At 47.5% G+C, this 21,643-nt stretch overlaps 1 protein-coding gene across 10 annotated transcripts in view; it reads right to left on the bottom strand.

Moving 5' to 3' along the window:
- DNAJC14 (DnaJ heat shock protein family (Hsp40) member C14) overlaps positions 1–19,348 on the bottom strand; it is a 51,172-nt gene extending 31,824 nt beyond the window's left edge. For 2 of the 10 annotated variants that reach the window (XR_003941474.1, XM_030196723.1), the window contains exons 1-5: positions 19,095–19,348; positions 6,294–6,374; positions 4,542–6,096; positions 4,027–4,133; positions 2,174–2,293 (exon numbers count right to left, since the gene is read on the bottom strand). Coding sequence is in view for 9 of the 10 variants with exons in the window: in XM_030196723.1 (XP_030052583.1) it covers positions 2,174–2,293; positions 4,027–4,133; positions 4,542–5,543 (1,229 nt within the window). In the remaining variant the exon portion in view is untranslated. The other 8 variants (XM_030196714.1, XM_030196721.1, XM_030196717.1 and 5 more) reach the window with 7 other exon arrangements.
- Between the last annotated feature and the right edge of the window lie 2,295 nt (positions 19,349–21,643).

Here is a 21,643-nt window from a genome sequence, read left to right as displayed (position 1 = left end):
TGCAGTGCTGAGACTCAAACCCAGAGAGATGGGAGAGCTGACTGGAATTTTTTTTTTTTATGTACCATTAAATTCTTGCGGGGATGGGTTAAATTCCTCTGGGGAAAGGTAAGATTTCTGTCCCTGTGCAACTATCTACTCGGAAGATCCAGCTGCCTGTGTGGGGCTCCCTTAACTCTCTGATATGGATGCTCACTACCGAACATGTTAGGATTTAAAAGAATTCCTTTTGCCGTTATGGCAGCAACAACATGGAGCACTCAATCTCTGGGAAGGTCTCCCTAATCCACCGTCACCAACAACCCTACCTAGAACGATAATTTATAAAACTAAAAACCTAAAACTCTTCAACATCATGTAATCAAAATCAATACTTTACTTTGGGTTGCCATCTCACCCAGGGTCAAGCAAACAGGATGATTCAGTCCACGCCTCATCTCCCTCCCCCCATTATTGCATTCAGGGTGTTGTAGTCCTAATTTTCTTAGGGCAACCAATGAGAAAATAAGAACTATAAATCCATGTGTATAGAGTGGGCAAAAATCAGGACTGCAGCAATCCTTTCATCTATATCTGAGCAGGCATTAACCACTCTAGCTGACTCTCATCCTCTTCCCACCTTAGTTTGTAGTTGTCACATCTTCTCTCAGTTCCAGCTGTCTCCCCCTAGCTCTGGCCTGTAGCTGCCTTACACTCTCTTCCACCCTCTTCTCCAAGCCCTAGTTTTTAGCTGTCTCCCTCTCCTTCCCCTCATGATCTGCTCAGCTTCTTAGATTGTAAGCTCTTCAGGCAGGGACTTGCCATAGCTGACTACTACTATAAGGCTCTACATACCTCCAGCAGCACTATAACAATCTCTCTTGCTCTCGCCCCACTTCATCTGCTCAACTTCTTAAACTGTTAGGAACAAGACTCCATCCTTACTACCAAATATTTATCCTTTCGTAACCCCCCCCCAACATTTCTTTCCTGTTTGGGATTTCCTCCCCTTCTATCATCTCCCTCCTGCACCCACCCCCCTCAAAATAACACTCACCAGCCCCAAGCCCCCCTACCAGAAGTAGTTCTCAGATGATTCAAGTACACCTTCAGTCCCTTTTTTGATGCCTTTGCCTCAGCACAAATGGGCCCAAGTATCCGTAGCATCACAGGCAGCACCAGAGGCTTCTTTTCAGCAACTGACTTGCACCACGAAGCTGCAACATGCAGGCCCCAAGAACATTTCTGGGAACTTTTCAGTTATGATCATCCTGAGATTTGGTGTGGAGGGGTAGCCCACATGCATTTTTCTTCCTGTTTTCCCACCCTCTCTCTAGGGTGAACCTCGGCATTGTCCCTCTTCCCTGGCTCTCCTTCAGCAAAGAACAATCCTCTGCTTCCTGCTCTAGTCTCTCCCCTCCCAGGCAGCAATTCTAAATAGGGAGACCAGCATCTGGAGATTCCTTAGGTGTCTCCAGTGACAGCACTCCTGCCCACCATTCCCAAGAACCAAGTCACAGGTCAGCAACAGAGGGAGAGAGGTTGCCAGTTCAGTCTCTGCTGTTGTAATTAAGGAAATAGCAACACCAGCAGACCTGATTCTGATGTACTTCAAACAGCCTCATTTTCTCCTATCCTAGAGTTTGATGGTGTCTGTGCACCCACCCTCAGTTACTTCTTTACCGTTCCTTACCACACAACTCTCTTGCACTTTTCTCTGTGCTGTCCCTCTTCCCCATCACTGCAGGAGAAATGTCATTGTCCCCCCTCACCACTGATTGTCTCATTCTTTTGGCCAGGAGCAGTCAGAGACAGGAGGTTGGGAATTAAAAGCTGCAGAGAGCTTCCTTGGCTTCCTGCCTCAGTCACCATCCTAGAACATACTCGGTTCTCAGCCTAAAGAGCAGAACTGAATGATCCCACTCCAGCTCCTGCCTGCCAGTCTGGGTTTTGGGCTGGCTTAGCCTCCCATTCCAAGCACCAAAAGCTATCCCCTTTGAAAAAAGGAAAATCCAGAGTCCCTGCTATTGCCATGCACCAGTGACAACACAGTAATATTCACACAGACAGACATCACACCATACCCAAAGATGACCAATCCTGGCATAGACAGTGCATGCTTATTTAGAGCTAAACAGAAAGAGAGATTTCTTTGGAGTTAAGTGTGCTGCTTGGAAATGGGGAAGTATACTACCTGTGCTTGCCCTGACATTTGTTGCACATCATGGTGTTCATAGCCTCTTTCAGGTCATCCTGCAGTTTGCTGAAGAACTCATCCATAGATCTGATCAGCTCACTGTTTGCCATCTGTTTCCTGAAAACAATTTCAAAAACAACAAAAATCAATCACCGCCACACATTTGGTGCGTTAATTCTTCCCCCTTCCCAATATTCCTGAGTTTAGCGACCTTCAACTACAACTTACTTAGTAGAATAAGCAGCACAGAGTGGAACTAAGTATATATCTGTAAGGCAATTCCATAGGTGATGTAAAAACACAGCATCAAAATTCATTTAAGGGAATCTGTACACACTTACAGAAAACCCCTAAAGCAGAAAAAAACAGTTGAAAAAGAATGCCGACACTTGGCACAAAAATAACCTTTCTGAAGTGGAAAAGTTTTGTTCATTCTTCAGGTTTAGCTGGGCAAATACAAAGCTGAACCAATTTCACCATACACATCAAAATGAACACTTCCAGGCCAAGGCTTCAATTTAGTCATTACTGCAAGCGCCTACTTGACCCAAGCTCAGTTGGCCTTTGGTACATATACAAAGATAAAAGTGACCACCGTGCATTCATTGTAAACTATCAGTTAGTCAACAATGCAGCATTAATAAGAGGATCAAGGAGGACAGAGCAGTTAGGATCTGACTGCAGGCATTACCAATTTCTCTGAGCCAGTAAAGATGAAGCAGGCAAACCTTACAGTTGAATCAACTAAGCAAATATATTTGGTGGTGTGGAGATAAGAACAGATTCTAAATACAAAAACTTCCACCCAATACAAAATTACAGAATTACGATAGTATATGGGGAAAAGCCTCAAAGAGCTCCCAGATCTAATATCGATCTGTCGGAGCTAAAACAGACCAACTGGTCTTCTCTTCATCATAGGCAAAAACCCCTTTTAAGCAGCCCTAGAAAAATTTCTTCTGGGACCGCAGTAAATTTTCTAAATTTTTTGTGTTTTGAAGATAAGAATTTTTTAAAGCATATTATGTTGCAATGCACTTAGCTTTTTATTGCTTGATATTCAGTATTGCTACTGCTTCATGCTGCGCTGTTCCCTATTCGGTTACCCTGAGCCTAGGGCTGCTTAAAAGGGGTTTTTGCCTATGATGAAGAGAAGACCAGTTGGTCTGTTTTAGCTCCGACAGATCGATATTGGATCTGGGAGCTCTTTGAGGCTTTTCCCCATATACTATCATAATTCTGTAATTTTGTATTGGGTGGAAGTTTTTGTATTTAAAACCTTACAGTTGCACAGTAATAACCCTCCTGGCACCAGAATCAAGCAGTCAGGTGCCTACACATGCATGAAGATGCCTGAAGAGACACAATGGCAAATCTCTCAGCTTGTTCTGCCTCCTCCCTCACCTCCAGCTCCGCTCCGAGTATCAGGTGCATTCTAGAGAATTCTGCATCATATGTAGTCTCTGATAAATATGCAGCTGCTCTGAGGCAGGCAGGGAACTTTCCAAGATTGAAGCGCACACACACTTCAGAAGACAAAAAGGAAAAACAGAATCTGGCAGAGGCACTGTGTGTGCATCCACTTATGAAGAAACTATGCAAAAGTGCACAAACAGTATCAGGACCTACTGGTCAGCATCTAGGTCTAGAACATGAGTAACACCACTTGTTGTCACTGGAGTTAGCAACCACATCTTTTACATATAAAATTCCCCTCCACATAATGCTTATTTTAAGGTGAAAACTTAGTAATCTAATATACAGTAGATGGCAATAAACAGGCAATTAAAAGGACTGGAATTCCGGGTATAAGCTGCATCACTCCACTATCCCTGTCTTTGCAGACATACATTTCATACTCCTTCCGTTTCTCAGGGCTGCTCACGATGTCCCAGGCTGACCTCAGTACTTTGAAAGCTTCTTCTGCATGCGGATGTTGATTCTTGTCTGGATGAACCTGTCAAGTAGACAACCAGCAGCCAAATCAGAAGCTGCACAAAAAGACAGCCTTTACAATATCTAGGGCCATAAGCAGCAGTGCACATACGGTGCTGACATGGATCTGGCTGCAGATTTCTCCCGTTACCTAAATATAAATATCTAATTTGCTGTTATACAGTTCAGATATCATTGTAATGTTACTTTAGCAAATATAAATAGAGTGATTATCTCCATGCCATAAAAAGCAGTAGCTGGCCGTGCAACATGTGGAGTGAGGTTTATGCATAAAGTTAGACACAATACTGTAGCACACATGTAGCTCTCCATTACTCTTGGATTTAAGATGTACTATTCAGGAAGTGCACAATGAACGTCACTAAAAGTAAGTAGGCTTAGTTAGTAAAGTGGAAACATTCTAGCTTACCAGTACAGCCAGCTGCCGATAAGCCTTCTTCAGCTCTACATCTGAGGCAGTCACTTCCACCCCAAGGGCCTTGAAGGGGTCCAGCTCTTCTTCTGGTACACCTGACAGCTTTAGCAGCCTTTCCACCTCTTCATTTGGTCGGTAGTGTCCCTTTGTGCTGGTCGAGTGAGAACTGAACACCGGGATCTCCTTATTTGTCCGTAACCTCTTGGAAGTCCAAAGCTGCAACTTCCATTTTTGCAGCAACTTGGCCAAGTACCCGCAAGTCCTTGTGCCCTTCAACCAGGTCCAGAATCTCCACATAAAAGGCAAGCCAAGATCAGAGGCAAATTGAGCAGTGCCACTATCTCTCTTCCTGAGCTTTACCATAGCAGAAGAAAATGCAGACTTTGCATAGCACCAACAAAGCCGTAGGCAACCTATGGCCACCATGAGAATCAAGACAAGCAGTGCACAGAGCATCTTCAGCAAGCGAAACATCAAGTCACCCCAGTAGCAGGCCCAGTGCTTCAACCTGACTGAGACACTTCTCAGCTGCTGAACAAAGCCTTCGTGAGCCTGCAACAAGTCAACAAACATTCTGAAGTAAGAAATACAGACCTGAAGCAGTCTCTTCTCCTGCCTGCGAAGCTCAGGTCTCAGCAGCCGCTTCCCCTCAGCCTGAGTCTTCTTCCTTGTAGGTTTGTTCTTCCGACTGGCTGAAGATGGGCACTTTCCTTCCTTATTTGAGCTCTCTCTCTGGTCTTCCTTTTCCTTCTGGGAGGAACAGTTCTTTTGCCGCCGGTCCCCTCTTTTTATGCCATTTAACCTTGAAGAATCCTCAGAGTCAGTGTGGTTTTCACACTGTATTGTCTTCTCAGGGCCATCCATCATAGTCATCTTTGCTGCCTCTTTGAGGTCTTTGAGATGGCCACCACTTAAGTCTTCAGTCCCTACTGCACTGGACATGAAAGGCAAGTCATAGCAGGTGAAACTGCAAGACCATGCCCTTTCAGAATACATCTCCAAGGGGTCACAGCCATTTCCTCTATAGCTACAAGAAGGTCTGTAACTGGATTTCTGTGCAAAAGCAGCTTCCTTACTAAATTTAAAGTGCACATTTACATTCTCAAAGTGCAGGCATTCAAACTGTTGATAGAGGTGCTATTGTTCTGTAATTTGATGCCTCCTTCCTGAAAGTTCCTCTCCTCTGTCTTCCCTCGTTCCTTGTGCACATGTTCCATCTCTGGAAGCGTCACCAACTGAAGGCTATGATCTGCAAGTTTCTATTTACAACTTCTTCTCTGGTCTGGGACTCAGGTGTTCCTCTATATCACTTCTCTCACCCCAAAAAGGGCATATCTGCTCCATGTCTTCTGAGCTAAAGAAACACCTCCAGATCTCCCCACAGATTCTGTTGACCCTGAGAAATGTTGAGGAGCTGGGCTGGAAATAAGTCTAGGCACCACGTCACTTAAGATGCGAGACCTGGCATCTGCTGTCGAGCCAGGGCGAAATGGAGGAGCAATGGGCCCAGGAACTGCCTTGGTGATCCAGAAATGGTAAGGGAGAAAGCCTGGAAAGAAAGGAAAAGCAATTAAAATAAAGCAATCTAAGGAAAACAAGAACAAATGTGTACACATACACACAACTCCATAAAAAAAAATTTTTCTCCTGGTTATCACCTAATTTTTCAAAATATGTTCTATTTTTGTGCAGCTTCCTGTCTAGAACGAAGGGCACCTCTGCCTGCTGAAGGCAATAACTATTTACTTTATTTTCTTGAGTTCTTCCTCTTTCCATATTGGTAGCCAATGAAGCTTTAAGTTACAGCAGTCATTCTCAATTTTGATTCTGCAAAACAGAACAAAAAAAGTACTTAACAGAGATTCTGCTTTAAAAGAAAGAAGATTTATGTTAGCACATGCCAGCACATGGTTCTTTGAATGTGCACTTAGTTAATGCAAGATGGGTTCTCTCTAAAACCTACATCCTGGCCTTTTCTTCCCAGTGTGCTATTGGACAGTATTGAAAGCTGGGGCATGAATTTATAACTACACAATCAAGAAACGACAGGACTTCTATGGAAACAGTAGGGGGTGGTCCAGCAAATCAGAAATGGATGCTGGACTCCAGTGTCAGAAAACAGTAATTAAGGTCCACACTCTCAAGATGACATGGACTTAGGGTGCAGATGAACATTTTCATGCCGCTATCCATGCCTTTTGCATGCTGCTATTTCTTTCTAGCCAGACTTCCTTTTCTCTTCTTGGTCTCTCTGCTATAAAATGTATCTGCAGAAAGACAACCAGACAACACAATGCCACAAAGCACATCCTATATAATAATTTACACCTCCGTCTGGCTGCCTGGGTTAATAACACAGTTCCCATTGGTCCGCCCTTGGGTTCGTAACATAGTTCCAATTAGTCCGCCCTGAGGATGACATCACAGGGCAGACCAATGGGAAGTGAGAGGGAAGGGAACCCAGCAGCAGCCACCGGAGGTGAGTAAACAAACGCGCCCCCCCCCCCCCCCACTCCCGTCCATCTGAGTTCCACGGGCCCACTCCAGTCCGAGTTCCACCCCCCTCCTCCGATTTCTGCCGCACAGCTCCTCCCGCCCTCTGTGGCCTCCAAGTGCAAGGAGGACGTGTGCGGGTGCCCCAGCCCTTCGTAAGTGGCAGCCGTTTAAAACGTTTTACCTCCTGCTCTGCCGACAACAGTGAAGTCCAGCACGCACGGACGCTGCTTTACACAGCCTTTGCTTTCTTTTCTGTTTCACCTGTTCCTCTACTCCTGCCGTTCCACAAACAGGAAATGAGGGCGGGACCAGAGGAACAGTTGAAACAGAAGCGAAACCAAAGGCAGTCTGAAGCGGCGTCTTTGCGTGCTGGACTTCACTGTTGCCAGCGGAGCAGGAGGTAAAACGTTTTAAACAACAGCTGGCACTTACGAAGGGATGGGGCACCCGCACATGTCCTCCTTGCACTCGGAGGACACAGAGAGGGAGGGAGGCACAAGGTGGCGGAAATCGGAGGAGGGGGCGCGGAAATCAGAGGGGGGTGGAACTCGGGAGTGGGGCCGTCGGACTGGAGGGGGTCCTGAGATGAGGGAGGGGAGGGGTCTTGAGACCAGAGGGGGAGAGGAGGAGGGGAAGAGGGGGAGGGGCAGGTCCTGGAACTTGGAGGAGAGGGAGGGGTGTCTGGAAGAAGAGGGAGGGAGGCAGGTAGGGTGCATGGAACTTGGAGGGGAGGGGGCCTGGACATTGGAGGGAGCCCTGGAAACTTGCTAGTGCCCCTTCCCTTTCTGTTGGAAATGGGCCTCTTTTACTAGTAAAGCATATTTCACATCATATAACTCCACCTATTCTGTACCATGAAATCCTCCCTGCTCTTAGTTGTACAATAAACTCTAAACAGTGTCTCAAACTTTTCAGCAGCTGGTATGTATGTATAAAACTGAACCTTTGAATAAGTCTGTGTAACTTTTCTCCAAAACAAAAAAATATATATAATCCACACATCTACACAAGGAGCTTTTTAATGCATTTGGATTGGAATTTTTAGAGTGTGGAAAAAACACCATGACACTCAGCTGCACAGATTATACAGTTATGTGGCTGCTAGGACATCCACTGCCGCAACTGGCAAGAACACACAGCCAAATTCCCAGTAGCCCATTCTAGTATTTGGACAGAGGGAGGGTTTATTGCTCTTTGTGTTACTTTCACCTGCTTCAGGTCTGTGATTTCCAAGTTGGTCCTGGAATACCCCCTGTCTAGTCAGGTTTCCAGGATGTCCACAATGAATACAAATAAAAGAGATTTGCATATAATGGAAGCGGTGTATGCAAATCAATTTCATGCATATTCATTGTGGATATCCTGATACCTGACTAGAAGGGGGTACTCTAGGAATGCCTTGGGCAACACTGGTTTAGTTAGCCAGTTCTTATATTTACTGACTACATAGGAGGCATACAATATGGCTGGTGGTACCAGCAAGTGCATGTCTTCATTTTTAGAGCTGCATCTTTCCAACTGAAATGACACAGATATACTGCATATGCACTCAGATTTATAATAGTAATGATAGTTCAGCTGGTGGTAGATCTCTCAAGCATCTCACGTTTTCTTTAGTTAACACCAACCACAGGGGAAACACCCAATTTTGTTCATGAAACTGCAGCCATCAAGATTTAAAATGTTATTATTTCTCAAATATGTTATCTATTGTCACACACCATATGGCAACTACAATTAGTCATATCCACCCCTATCAGAACCCAATAACTGCATCTCAACCCCACCAATGACCCATCCATCACCTTCCTCAAACTCAAATACATAGTAACATAGTAGATGACGGCAGAAAAAGACCTGCACAGTCCATCCAGTCTGCCCAACAAGATAACTCGTATGTGCTACTTTTTGCGTATACCCTACTTTGATTTGTACCTGTGCTCTTCAGGGGACAGACCGTATAAGTCTGCCCAGCACTATCCCCGCCTCCCAACCACCATCTCTGGCACAGACCGTATAAGTCTGCCCAGCACTATCCCCACCTCCCAACCACCAGCGCCGCCTCCCGATCTCAACTAAGCTCCTGAGGATCCATTCCTTCGGCACAGGATTCCTTTATGCTTATCCCCGCTTTAGCTCCAGCCTTAAGAATCTGTTGACAGTGATAGCAGCCAAACTTCCAAAATTATTGAGTGCTAAACCCAAAATAAAGGGCTTCTCTCTGGACACAGTCAAGGAGTTAGTCAAGCATCCACAGACTTGGCTCCTACGATAACAGTAAACGTTTCCCTTTCGTTCAGAGTTGCACTGATCTTCCCAAAACGACATTCTTGAGAACCAACTCCAGTGCTTGAGGTCTACCTGGATCCCCTACTGCGAAATGCTGTCACACAGATAACAGGTTTGTCTCCACAAACACACACCGCACGCTCTCGAGTGTCTTCTCTCTAGATGAAGATGGTATTTCAGGTATGTTGCATACTAATAAGTTGGGGGAAGGAAGGGAGTGCTGCAGGTACGGGAGAAGAAGTAAACAAGGAAGCAAGATACGGAATAAGAAGCGCTGCACAACAGGGGGTGTGGGGACAACATGTGATAGTGCAGGGACTAGCGAAGAGGTTAGAGGTCAGAGGATGGAGGCAAGGAGTTAACGTTACCTAAGTGCGCTCGCTATCCCAGGAGTTCACTTACGATAAGGGGTGCCTGGGGGGGGGGGGGCAATCAGCCACACTCGCTCCCGCTTTCCGCCTCCAAAGTGCCCTTAGCTCTCCATGCAGCCAACTCCTACTCCAAGTCCTTACCTTCGCCGCTTCCGGCTTACTGCGTGCGGTGCGAGGGAGGCTGGAGCAGCGTCACTTCCGTTAGAGAGGATTTTTGTAGTACGGCACTCTCGCGAGCAAGGAAAAGAGGCTGTTGCATGGACCAAGGAGGTTTGATTGAGAACAGGGTTGAAGCCAAGGTGCTTTAATAAACTGGGGTGGAAGTGAGCCTATCTATACCACTGTAAGCGAGGAAGCCAATTTGGTTAATCTCTGTTTCCACTTCACCCGCGCAGCCGTCATTGCCGTACACTGAAAACAAAGCAAGCAAACCCATGAGCTGCTTCATCCACGTTTTTATTTATTTATTTGTTACATTATAGCATGCATATATCTGCTCTGCAGTTGGTGTAAATATATATGTGTGTGTGTGAGACATCACAGCTCCGCCCCCAGGAATGATTACATGTGGTACCTATCATCTTTCAGTACACCTACATGTGTGTGTAAATAGCAATTTGATAAAGTCTATTCAGCAAATAAACAAGCTTAACACAGAGTTAAGCCTGTGTTACCCCCTTCATAGGACAATTTTCAAATTAATTTAGGGGTCTTTTACTAAGCCACGATACTGTTTTTAGCTCACGGTAGAAATCAGCTGGCGGCAAACGCCAAGACGCCCACAGGAATATAATGGGCTTCTCAGCGTTTACCACCAGCTGATTTCTACCACGAGTTAAAAACGCTATCGCAGCTTAGTAAAGTCCCCCTTAATCAGATAAATAGGTGTGACTGAAACTTGCCCTTAGTTTAGGTAAAAGTGTGCACCGGCTTCCCTAGCCCATGCACCTTTAACTGGACTGCAAGGAGGAATCCTTTGAAAGGTGTATAGGTCAGAAATGGGTAAAATGTGTATACAGTTCATGATGTTTTAGCTACCTGTGCTATTTTCCCCTTAGCTACCTACAAGAACAAAAGAGTAGGTGCAAAATGTGTGATTACTGTCAGTGTGTATATGTTACACTAATTTTCAAAGAGAAACTACCTGCACTTGTTCTTGAAAGTTACTGTAAGTGTAAAGTATTGCTCCTAAAAGCACCCCGCTCTTTGAAAATTGCCCCTCTCTGAGGCTTTCATTGACATTGAATGTTAGCAAATGTCCTCTGTTGGTTTATTTGTTATAAGGTTTATTTAACTTTTTTGATAATCATGTTTCCAAATCTGTGATGCAGGCAATCTGTTATAACATAACTGTTAGAAGTTTTATATTTTACTAGTAAAAAAGGCCCGTTTCTGTAGGCAACGAAACGGGCCCTAGGCAGGCAATTCCTCCCCCCCCCCTCCCGCGCTACGGCCCCCTCGCCCCCCTTCGGCGAACCTGTCGCCCCCCCCCCCCCCCCCCGCAGAGGAACTTCCAGAGAAGATGAGGAAGGAACGCAAAGGGCACAACAACACTTCGGCTGTCGGGGGTTTGGGTCCCCCGTCAGCACAGGTAGTACACAACGGCGGCGAGGGGCGACAGGTTCGCCGAGGGGGGTAGAGGGGGCCGTAGCCCGGGGGGTGACAGCTGATTCCGAGGCAGGGGGAGGAGTAGGGAAACATGCTGAGCGTGTTTCCCTACTCCTCCCCTTGCCTTGGAATCAGCTGTCATGACGTCAGTGACATCAGTGCGTGTCTGCCTAGCAGACCACCTCCAGCCTAGGGAGCCATGGTCCCAGGCACAGAACGTTGGAGGTGAGAATTATTATATAGGAAGTATATTTAGTATTTTGACAAGTTTTTATTAGATCCACAGATCAATATGTTTTGCTTTATAGATTTAATGCTGTTTACTAGGTTTACATAAGCATTGCCATTCTGGGACAGACCGAAGGTCCATCAATCCCAGTATCCTGTTTCCAAAAGTGGCCAATCCAGGTCACAAGTTCCTGGCAAGATCCCAAAAAGAGTACAGCAGATTTTATGTGATTTTTCCAAGTCCATCTTAATAATGGCTTATGGACTTTTCTGTTAAGAACTTGTCCAAACCTTTTTTTAAACTCTGCTAAGCCAACTACTTTTCAGTTTGATGTTTCTAGTACCTCTTTCCTTTCTGTTTTGTAGTTTGCTATTTGTTACTTTTTCTGTAACTCATGCACATCAGGTCATGGATGTGACTATCATCATTCCAATAACATTTCTTATTCCAATGAAATTGATGTGGTTCCAGCAGAGGGCACTGCTTCCTCAACATGAAAATTTTAAATTCCATATAGATTCTCATCACCCTCCCTTTATTATCTGTTGGCACAGCCCTTACAATCTAACACCATAGGAGCCAACTTTTCAAAATGATTGGGGGTGCTGAATTTTTTTTTTTTTTTACAGGCAGTGCATCCCCCCCCCCCCCCCCCCCCCCCCCCCGTACCTTAAAATCCTGTCTGTTGCAGTCTTCACCTGGGCAGTGGCAGCGCCACTCATAGGCTGCCTGCAACCTGCACCAGGACTTCTTCCATGAACAGTCCCACCCCTCAGTCCCCCTGTACTGTGCAAATATAAAGAGATGCAAATTTCAAAAACTGACATATTTCAATCACTATCCTATAGGTTAACAAATACAAATAAAACAAAAAATGGAAAATATGATAATATTTTATTGGACTAAATACATTTTTCAATTAGCTTTCAAAGACCAAAATCTCTTTCCTCAGGTCAGGACAGTATACTGCTGTTATGGTATTCTGTTCTGACACAAGAAAGGAGGGTTTGGTCTCCAAACATTAGTCAAAAATGTATTAAAATTAATCCAATAAAGATATCACCTTACCTCCATTTTCTGTATTTATTAACACAGCTACGACACTACTTTATCCTAAACTAAAAATAAAATTCATTTTTCCTACCTTTGTGGTCTGGCTGTTTACTGTTTCTAATTGTGTTGGTCCTAGTCTCCTGTTTCTTCTTTCCTCGATCTTAACTCTCCCCCCTTTCCATCTAGCGTCTACCCCTTCTCTTCCCCCTTTCCATCCAGCATCTGCCCCCTCTCTTCCCTCTTTCCATCCAGCATCTATTTTCTCCGTCCATGTGTAGTTTTTCTCCTCTTTTCCCTTTCACTCATCTGTCAGTATGCATCTCCTTCCTCTTTCTTCACTCCCCTCCATCCATATGCATCTCCTTCCTCTCTCTCTTCCCTCTCCTCCATCCATGTCCACCATTTTTCCTCTCTCTCCACCCCTCCATTCATGTTCATCTCACTTCCTCTGTTCCCTCCCCTCCATCCATGTGCATCTCCTTCCTCTGTTTTCCCTCCCCTCCATCCATGTCCAGCATTTCTCTCTCCCTTCAATCCATGTGCATCTCCTCCTGTCTTCCCTCCCCTCCATCAATGTCCAGCATTTCTCCTGTCCCCTCCATGTGCATCTACTTCCTCTGTCTTTCCTCCACTCCATGTCCAGCATTTCTCCTCTCTGCCCTCCACTCCATCCATGTGCAACTCCTTCCTGTCTTCCCTCTCCTCCATCCATGTCCAGCATTTCTCCTGCCCTCCCCTGCATCCATGTCCAGCAACTCTCCTCTCTCTCCTGCCCTCCCCTCCATCCATGTCCAGCAACTCTCCTCTCCCCCTGCATCCATGTCCACCAACTCTCCTCTCTTCCCTGCCCTTCCCTGCATCCATGGCCAGCAACTCTCCTCTCTCCTCTGCCCTCCCCTCCATCCATGTCCAGCAACTCTCCTCTCCCCCTGCATCCATATCCAGCAACTCTCCTCTCTTCCCTGCCCTTCCCTGCATCCATGTCCAGCAACTCTCCTCTCCCCTTCCCTCCCCCCATCCATGTCCAGCAACTCTCCTCTCTCCCCTGCCCTCCCCTGCGTCCATATCCAGCAACTCTCCTCTCTCCCCTGCCCTCCCCTCCATCCATATCCAGCAACTCTCCTCTCCCCTGCCCTCACCCCATCTATGTCCAGCAACTCTCCTCTCTCCCCTCCCCTCCATCCATGTCCAGCAAATGTCCTCTCTCCCCTGCCCTCCCCTCCATACATGTCCAGCAACTCTCCTCTCTCCTCTGCCCTCCCCTCCATCCATGTCCAGCAACTCTCCTCTCCCCCTGCATCCATATCCAGCAACTCTCCTCTCTTCCCTGCCCTTCCCTGCATCCATGTCCAGCAACTCTCCTCTCCCCTTCCCTCCCCCATCCATGTCCAGCAACTCTCCTCTCTCCCCTGCCCTCCCCTGCGTCCATATCCAGCAACTCTCCTCTCTCCCCTGCCCTCCCCTCCATCCATATCCAGCAACTCTCCTCTCCCCTGCCCTCACCCCATCTATGTTCAGCAACTCTCCTCTCTCCCCTGCCCTCCCCTCCATCCATGTCCAGCAAATGTCCTCTCTCCCCTGCCCTCCCCTCCATACATGTCCAGCAACTCTCCTCTCTCCCCCGCCCTCCCCTCCATCCATGTCCAGCATTTCTCTCTCCCTTCCATCCATGTGCATCTCCTCCTGTCTTCCCTCCCCTCCATCAATGTCCAGCATTTCTCCTGTCCCCTCCATGTGCATCTACTTCCTGTCTTTCCTCCACTCCATGTCCAGCATTTCTCCTCTCTGCCCTCCACTCCATCCATGTGCAACTCCTTCCTGTCTTCCCTCTCCTCCATCCATGTCCAGCATTTCTCCTGCCCTCCCCTGCATCCATGTCCAGCAACTCTCCTCTCTCTCCTGCCCTCCCCTCCATCCATGTCCGGCAACTCTCCTCTCCCCCTGCATCCATGTCCACCAACTCTCCTCTCTTCCCTGCCCTTCCCTGCATCCATGTCCAGCAACTCTCCTCTCCCCTTCCCTCCCCCCATCCATGTCCAGCAACTCTCCTCTCTCCCCTGCGTCCATATCCAGCAACTCTCCTCTCTCCCCTGCCCTCCCCTCCATCCATATCCAGCAACTCTCCTCTCCCCTGCCCTCACCCCATCTATGTCCAGCAACTCTCCTCTCTCCCCTGCCCTCCCCTCCATCCATATCCAGCAACTCTCCTCTCCCCTGCCCTCACCCCATCTATGTCCAGCAACTCTCCTCTCTCCCCTGCCCTCCCCTCCATCCATGTCCAGCAAATGTCCTCTCTCCCCTGCCCTCCCCTCCATACATGTCCAGCAACTCTCCTCTCTCCCCCGCCCTCCCCTCCATCCATGTCCAGCAAATGTCATAACTCCCCTGCCCTCCCCTGCTTCCATGTCCAGAAACTCTCCTCTCTCTCCCCTGCCCTTCCCTCCATCCATATCCAGCAACTCTCCTCTCCCCTGCCCTCACCCCATCTATGTCCAGCAACTCTCCTCTCTCCCCTGCCCTCCCCTCCATCCATGTCCAGCAAATGTCCTCTCTCCCCTGCCCTCCCCTCCATACATGTCCAGCAACTCTCCTCTCTCCCCCGCCCTCCCCTCCATCCATGTCCAGCAAATGTCCTAACTCCCCTGCCCTCCCCTGCTTCCATGTCCAAAAACTCTCCTCTCTCCCCTCCCCTCCCCTGCATCCATGTCCAGCAACTCTCCTCTCTCCCCCCTGCCCTCTGCTCCATACATGTCCAGCAACTCTCCTCTCTCCCCCCGCCCTCCCCTCCAACCATGTCCAGCAACTCTCCTCTCTCCCCTGCTCTCCCCTCCATCCATTCATGTCCAGCAACTCTCCTCTCTCCCCTGCCCTCTCCTCCATCCATATCCAGCAATTCTCCTCTCTCCTCTGCCCTCCCCTCCATGTCTAGCGATTTCTCCTCTCTCCCCTCCCTCCCATGTCTAGTGATTCTCCTCTGCCCTCCCCTCCCATCCATGTCCAGCGATTTCTCCTCTCTCCCCTGCCCTCCCCTCCATTTCCAGCGATGCTCCTCTGCCCTCTTCTCCAGTGATGCCCCAAACCTCACCTGCTCCCAGAGTTCCAGTTCCAACCCCCCCCCTGCCCGCCCTCTTCTCCCTCAACAGCCCTCCTTGCCTTCCTGCCACCCAGCCAGCACTTAAAACTCATTTTACCTGACTGAAGTCGTGACTGTAAAAGAAGCAGAGAAGAGCAGGCTCACCTTCAGCCTTCCCCTTCTCTCTCAGTGTCCCACCCTTGTGGAAACAGGAAATGAGGGCGGGACGCTGAGAGAGAAGGAGAAGGCTGAAGGCGAGCCTGCTCTACTCTGCTTCTTTTGCATTTTTGACTTCAGTCAGGTAAAATGAGTTTTAAACACTGGCTGGGCAGCAGGAAATCAAGGAGGGCTGTTGAGGGAGAAGAGAGCGGGTAGGTCGGGGCTCAGGCTGGGGACGTTGGAACCGGAACTTTGGATGACTGATGGAAAAATATTGGGGGTGCTCGAGCACCCACAGCACCCACGGAGTCGGCGCCTATGCCTAACTGGCTCATTAATATTTTAATCCAGTGTAGCTGTTTCTTGTAAGAAAGTCACAAGCATATTTAAATATCATTTCCTTATGGCCTCTGCTAGACCAGTTCATATCAATGGGTTGAGTCCTCCTATTAGCAGATGGAGGGAGAAATACTGAACTATTCAAGTGACATCCCCAGTAAAAGGGCTGATGCAGCTTGGAATTCTTCAGTATCTCTCCATCTCCAGCTGATGGTGTAGGTCTGGAATGGTGCAGCAGGACCCTTGCCTAGGCCTGACTTCTCATGCCGCAACCCTTCAGGTCGAGTCCTCTGGTTGTAACTGTTCTGTCCTCTGACAGCCTTGCACTAGTTTATAATGTGACCCTAAAATGTGTTTAATACCGTTACTGTCATTCTCACTTCTAATGATCTTCATTGTTGCAGTTCCCTCTGCAAAGATATGTGAGCAATGCATTGTGTGTAATGTAGTTCACAGGCAATGCAGCCACACTTGCCTGTCTGTGTAAGAACTGTACAATTGCTTTGTGCTGATGCCCAGACCTCCTCTCTTTCTCAGCCAAGCTTGGCTCCTTTGTCTACCTGCTATCATTTCCTGGTCATTCTTACTATCTCTGTTCTGAGAGGTCAGCCAGGTATGACCTTTCCCTCCAATCGAGAGCTGTCCTCTAGGACCACTCCTTGCTACCCAATGGCAGGCTCTGTCCCCATTGGTCTATTTACCCCCTCCTCCCTGGGCCTGTGTGAGCCCTTCTTAGCCTCTCCCTCTCCATGAGGCATTCTCCATCTTGCTTCAGACAGCACGTGTCCTGCTAAAACTCCTTGGAACGAACTTGGTTTTTACCTTGAATATATCTTCCTAATGAGATATTGCACTCTCCAGTCACCCAGCTCTGAGCTACTTCTACCTGTTCAACTATTTCTCACCTCTATAATAAAGCTGCCTCTCTTCAGATTTCTACCTCCAACCACTGTTACAGCTCTCAGAATCACGGAGTCTCTGTGCCCTGGGGCAACACTTCTGAACATCTGACTGTGAGTAAATTACCTGTATTTATTCAATAAAGGAAACTTCAGAAAATAATAGAGACTTCAGGTGTGTGCTGGTGTGCCAAGGTTATACTTCAAGATATTAAGACTTTACAGTTAACAAGTCTTAAGAGGCTTGACAGTAACTGCTGAGGCTCGTTCCATGGTTGTTGCCTGGTAGAGCATAGAAGGAAGAGGGTGGTGTTCCCTCCTCAGCCCCGAGCTTTAGCCTACAACCTTGAGCTTGGCAAAGTGGCAGGCAGGGCTGGCTCAAGGGACTATGGTGCTCTGAGCCAACTTTTTCATTGGCACCCCCCTCCCACACACACACGCAATCTGCCCCTATCCTCCCACTTGTGATCCAGTATTTCTTCCTTTCTCTCAAATTCCCCACCCCCGCCAGACCAGAGGCTCAGGACTTGTGTAATATAGGGCGCCAAAATCCCAGTCCAGCATCTATCCCTCTAGGAGTTTGAAGGTAGACTGGACCAGGATTTTGACACCCTTTATCGCTAGTGATATGGGCCAGTGCCTCACCTGGTCCATAAGTTGAGCCAGCCCTGGTGGCAGGTGATGGTCCCTGCGGAACTTGTGCCAACAGGAGAAGTGGGCATGTGCTACTCTATCCCCCCCCCCCCCCCCCCACCTGCTTTGCTGTGTTTGGCTCAAAAAGAAAAGAAAAAGAACAAGTCATCATTGGCTATTCTTTCTTTCCCAGTCTCTGTCAAGTGATTAAAAATAAATTATAATAATAATAACCTAGTTTAAGTCCACACACCAGAGAGCTGTTTCTGTGGAGAAGCAGGCAAGCTCAAGGGCTTTCTGGATGGTGGCTTTGTAGCCCATGGGGAGGGTAGGGGTTGTGCTCCTAGGTGATCTGTCTTGCAGGATCCAGTAGTTGACATTGGTCACTGACTCTTTCTGCCCCAATTGTGATTTTTTTTTTTAGCAGCATGGGGAAGTGATGGATTCAGGGGAGGACCTGGAGTGGGATCACAGTGTGCCTGATCCCTTTCCTGTTCAGAACAGCTTTGATGGGAATGGTGGCAATCTTGGTAGGGATTGTTCCTTTGCCCTCCCTTGGGGCCGAATAGTTGCAGGCCTTTGTTCTTTACGTGAAACATCTGCTGCCTTTGAGGGAGGTATGGCCCTCTTGAATCAGAACTCCCACTGGGGGGGGGGGGGGCTGTTGGCCCCATGGGGTATGTAACGCCAGGCTCGGTAAGGTGGTGTAAGCTCAGTGGGGAAAGGAGGTTGGGTCATGACGCCTGTCCATCCCCTTCCCCACTAGAAATTTTTGGGACCTGGTGGAAGGTAGTGTTGGAGCATCATCCCTGGGGAAGAACTCTAAGGAGGTGGCGGAGCTATCCTTGGCAGAGAAGGATGGCTCCCTGGTGATATGGCTTTTTCATCATGAAGAACTGGGTCAGTTTATTGACTCAGACTCAGATGCTTTGCGTACTTCATTGACAGCACAGTCAGACCTCGAGGAGAGGGATCCTATCCTTGAGGGCCTCAAGAGGCTATCCAATGCTTTTCCTTTGCACAGAATTATTCCCCAGATTGTCCTGGTGGAAATAGGAGGCTCCAGAAGGTGCTCTCTACCTGAGAGCAAGCTCTGTTCCTGGCCCCAGGAATACTTAGACAGGCTGTTGTGACCCCCCAGGTGGATGCCCTGGTCACAACAGTGACCACAAAGAAGACCATTCTGATTAAAGGTAGCAATGCACTGAAGGACCCTCATAAGTACAAAATGGAGCAGTTTCTCTCAGCAGGCTTTCTCTTTATCAGCCATTGGCATCTGATCTAGAACAGTAATGACTCCTGCTGATAATTTGTGAGTTCTTTTGTATTTTTGGATGACAAATGTGCATATACTACAGACTCACACTCATTCACCCAGGAAATAAATATAATAGATACCTTTAATATGATGGCAGAATGTAGAGCTACAGGTAGATGATATTCATGGCAGTCTCTTGCCTCTCTTGCACAGGGAAGAGGCATGAAGAGTGTAGAATGCAGGGATTTGCGGCTGCAGCTCCACAGTATACAGATATGGAATACCAGAGCAAAAAGCCAAAGAAAAAGAAAATAAAAACTTTAAATATACCAGTGCATAGTGCAATTAAACTCTTGCTCTGCCCAGCCCAAAACTGGGCAGAGCCTGGACAAGGCAACCAATCAAAATATGTACACATGCACAGAGTCGCTAGGGTAACATGCATGTGAACAGAAAGTAATGTTATGTTTTTCTCCCTCAGTTATTAACTGATAAGAGGAGGTGAACTCCTCTGGCTGTGGTGGGGGTGGGGGGGGGGGCGGAATCAGTGACAAAGCAGTACAAACATGGGCATGTCAGATAAGAAAAACAGATGTGAGGCCCTAGATAAGGCCATAGATACTTAGGGAGAGGCCTCTGAAAAGCCAAATTCACAGCCTATGTGGGCCCAATTTCCAATGACAAAAGCAAGTTTATTTCATTCTGCATCAGAGTCCAAGCTTCAGTGTGCAGGGGTTGTGTGGCTTGCCCTGGGCATAGGCGGTCAGCGACTCAGCTGCTTGGGGAGGCTAAAGTGGGCGAGGCTAAGGTGGGTATAGAATGAGGCTAGGTAGAACAGAGCAAGTTAAAATTCTTGGGGGTGGGGACACTACCTATGTCTGCAGGAAGGGACTGAAGCACTTTTGAACACAGCAAGGAAAGAATCCCTCACAGTGGCTTTGACTTTGGAACAGCTGCACCTTCTGTTCCCCCCTCCCCCCGTAGGGTTACCATATGGTTCCAGAAAAAGGAGGACGGATTGAGCCAGCCGGGTTTTACTTCCATTACTTTCCATTGAAAGCAATGGAAGTAAAACCCGTCTGGCTCAATTACTTCCATTAAAAGCAATTGCTTTCCATTGAAAGCAATGGAAGTAAAACCCGGCTGGCTCAATCTGTCCTCCTTTTTCTGGAGCCATATGGTAACCCGCCCAGAGCCCGAAGTGGGGGGGGGGGGCACATTTTGGTCTGCCGCCCACGCCATCGCCTTGTCCCCCCTGCCACCCTGCCATTCCCCTAATTGCTAACTGCAAGCTGCAGAAAATACCTTGGCTGGTGGGGGTCCACAACCCCCGCCAGCTGAAGCCTTCTCTGACACCGGTCTCCGGTGCTGCAGTGTTGTCTGCCCTGCTCTCTCTTTCCCCTCACATCCTGCATGCTCCTTTTAGTGAAACTGAATTTCACTAAAAGGAGCTTGCAAGACATGAGGGGGAAGAGAAAGCAGGGTAGGCAACACAGCGGCGCCGGACAAGGCTTCAGCTGGCGGGGCTTGGGGACCCCCACCAGCAAAACCAGGGGCCTGGAGGAAATTTTGGGGGGCTCCCATGGCCCCACATAGCTACGTCACTGACTTTAACACTTGGCTATCATCAGTCCCAGCACCATAGTCCACCATCTTCCAGCTGGTCATGTGAAGAGTGGTGTTCAGCAGCACTATAACAGAAATCCTGTGGCTAATGGCAACTATAAAATGATTAGTCTATCAATTTTTTTGGTAGGTTGCCAAATGGCCACCAGGCTTCAGATCTGCTGGCCTTTACTGCTGAGTTACCAAACATGTTTGAAATATGTATTATCTATATTAGCTGCACTTAATACTTAGAGCAGCAGTCTGAGAACCAGGGAAGCCAGGGTTCAAATCCCACTGCTACTCCTTGAGATCTTGGACGAGTCACTTAGGGGGTCTTTTACAAAGGCGTGCTAGCATTTTTAGCGCTCACTAAATGATAGAGATGCCCATAGGAATATATGGATGTCCCTAACGATTAGCACATGCTAAAAACACTAGCGCACCTTTGTAAAAGGACCCCTTAACCCTTCATTGCTTCAGGTACAGACAAACTGTAAGTCCTCCAGGAACAGGAAAATACCTACTGTACCTGAACGTAACTCACATCGAGCTATAACTGAAAAACACGCAATCTAAATCCAAATCCAAAATCCAATAGCAGGCATATTGTGAAGTAACAAAAAACCCTACAAGTAGATTCTAATATGGTGATTTTAGATACAAAGGTGTGTTGCAAAATAACTCTCCTCTCGTGTGTCTGGGCAAAAAACTCTTTATTTGGGAGTCAATCCCCTTCTTATATACTCTATGAATATTCATGGATATTACATGTATTATCATTACTATTGGTTACATTTTGCTTACACAACCATGATCATGCATTGCTTACAAGAACAACTCTACATGAACAGCTCGTGAACCTGCTCAGGAATGTACAAACATCACCTGCTATTCTGCTACTTTCTCAGGAAAGAACAAAAACATCACATGCTAGATTCTCAGGAATATACAAAACATCATCTGCTGCCTGTATCCAAATACATTCTATCTACATCTCCACCTTTTTTTTTTTTTTTTTTTTTTTTTTTTTTAATGAAATCTCCGTGGTGTGCCAGCTGGAGATGGAGGTGGAGATGTTTGT

This window comes from Microcaecilia unicolor, chromosome 3, assembly GCF_901765095.1.
Source record: "Microcaecilia unicolor chromosome 3, aMicUni1.1, whole genome shotgun sequence".
Lineage (NCBI taxonomy): Eukaryota > Metazoa > Chordata > Amphibia > Gymnophiona > Siphonopidae > Microcaecilia > Microcaecilia unicolor.
The sequence above is the reverse complement of the archived record's forward strand: the minus strand, read 5'-3'. Positions and strand labels throughout refer to the sequence as shown.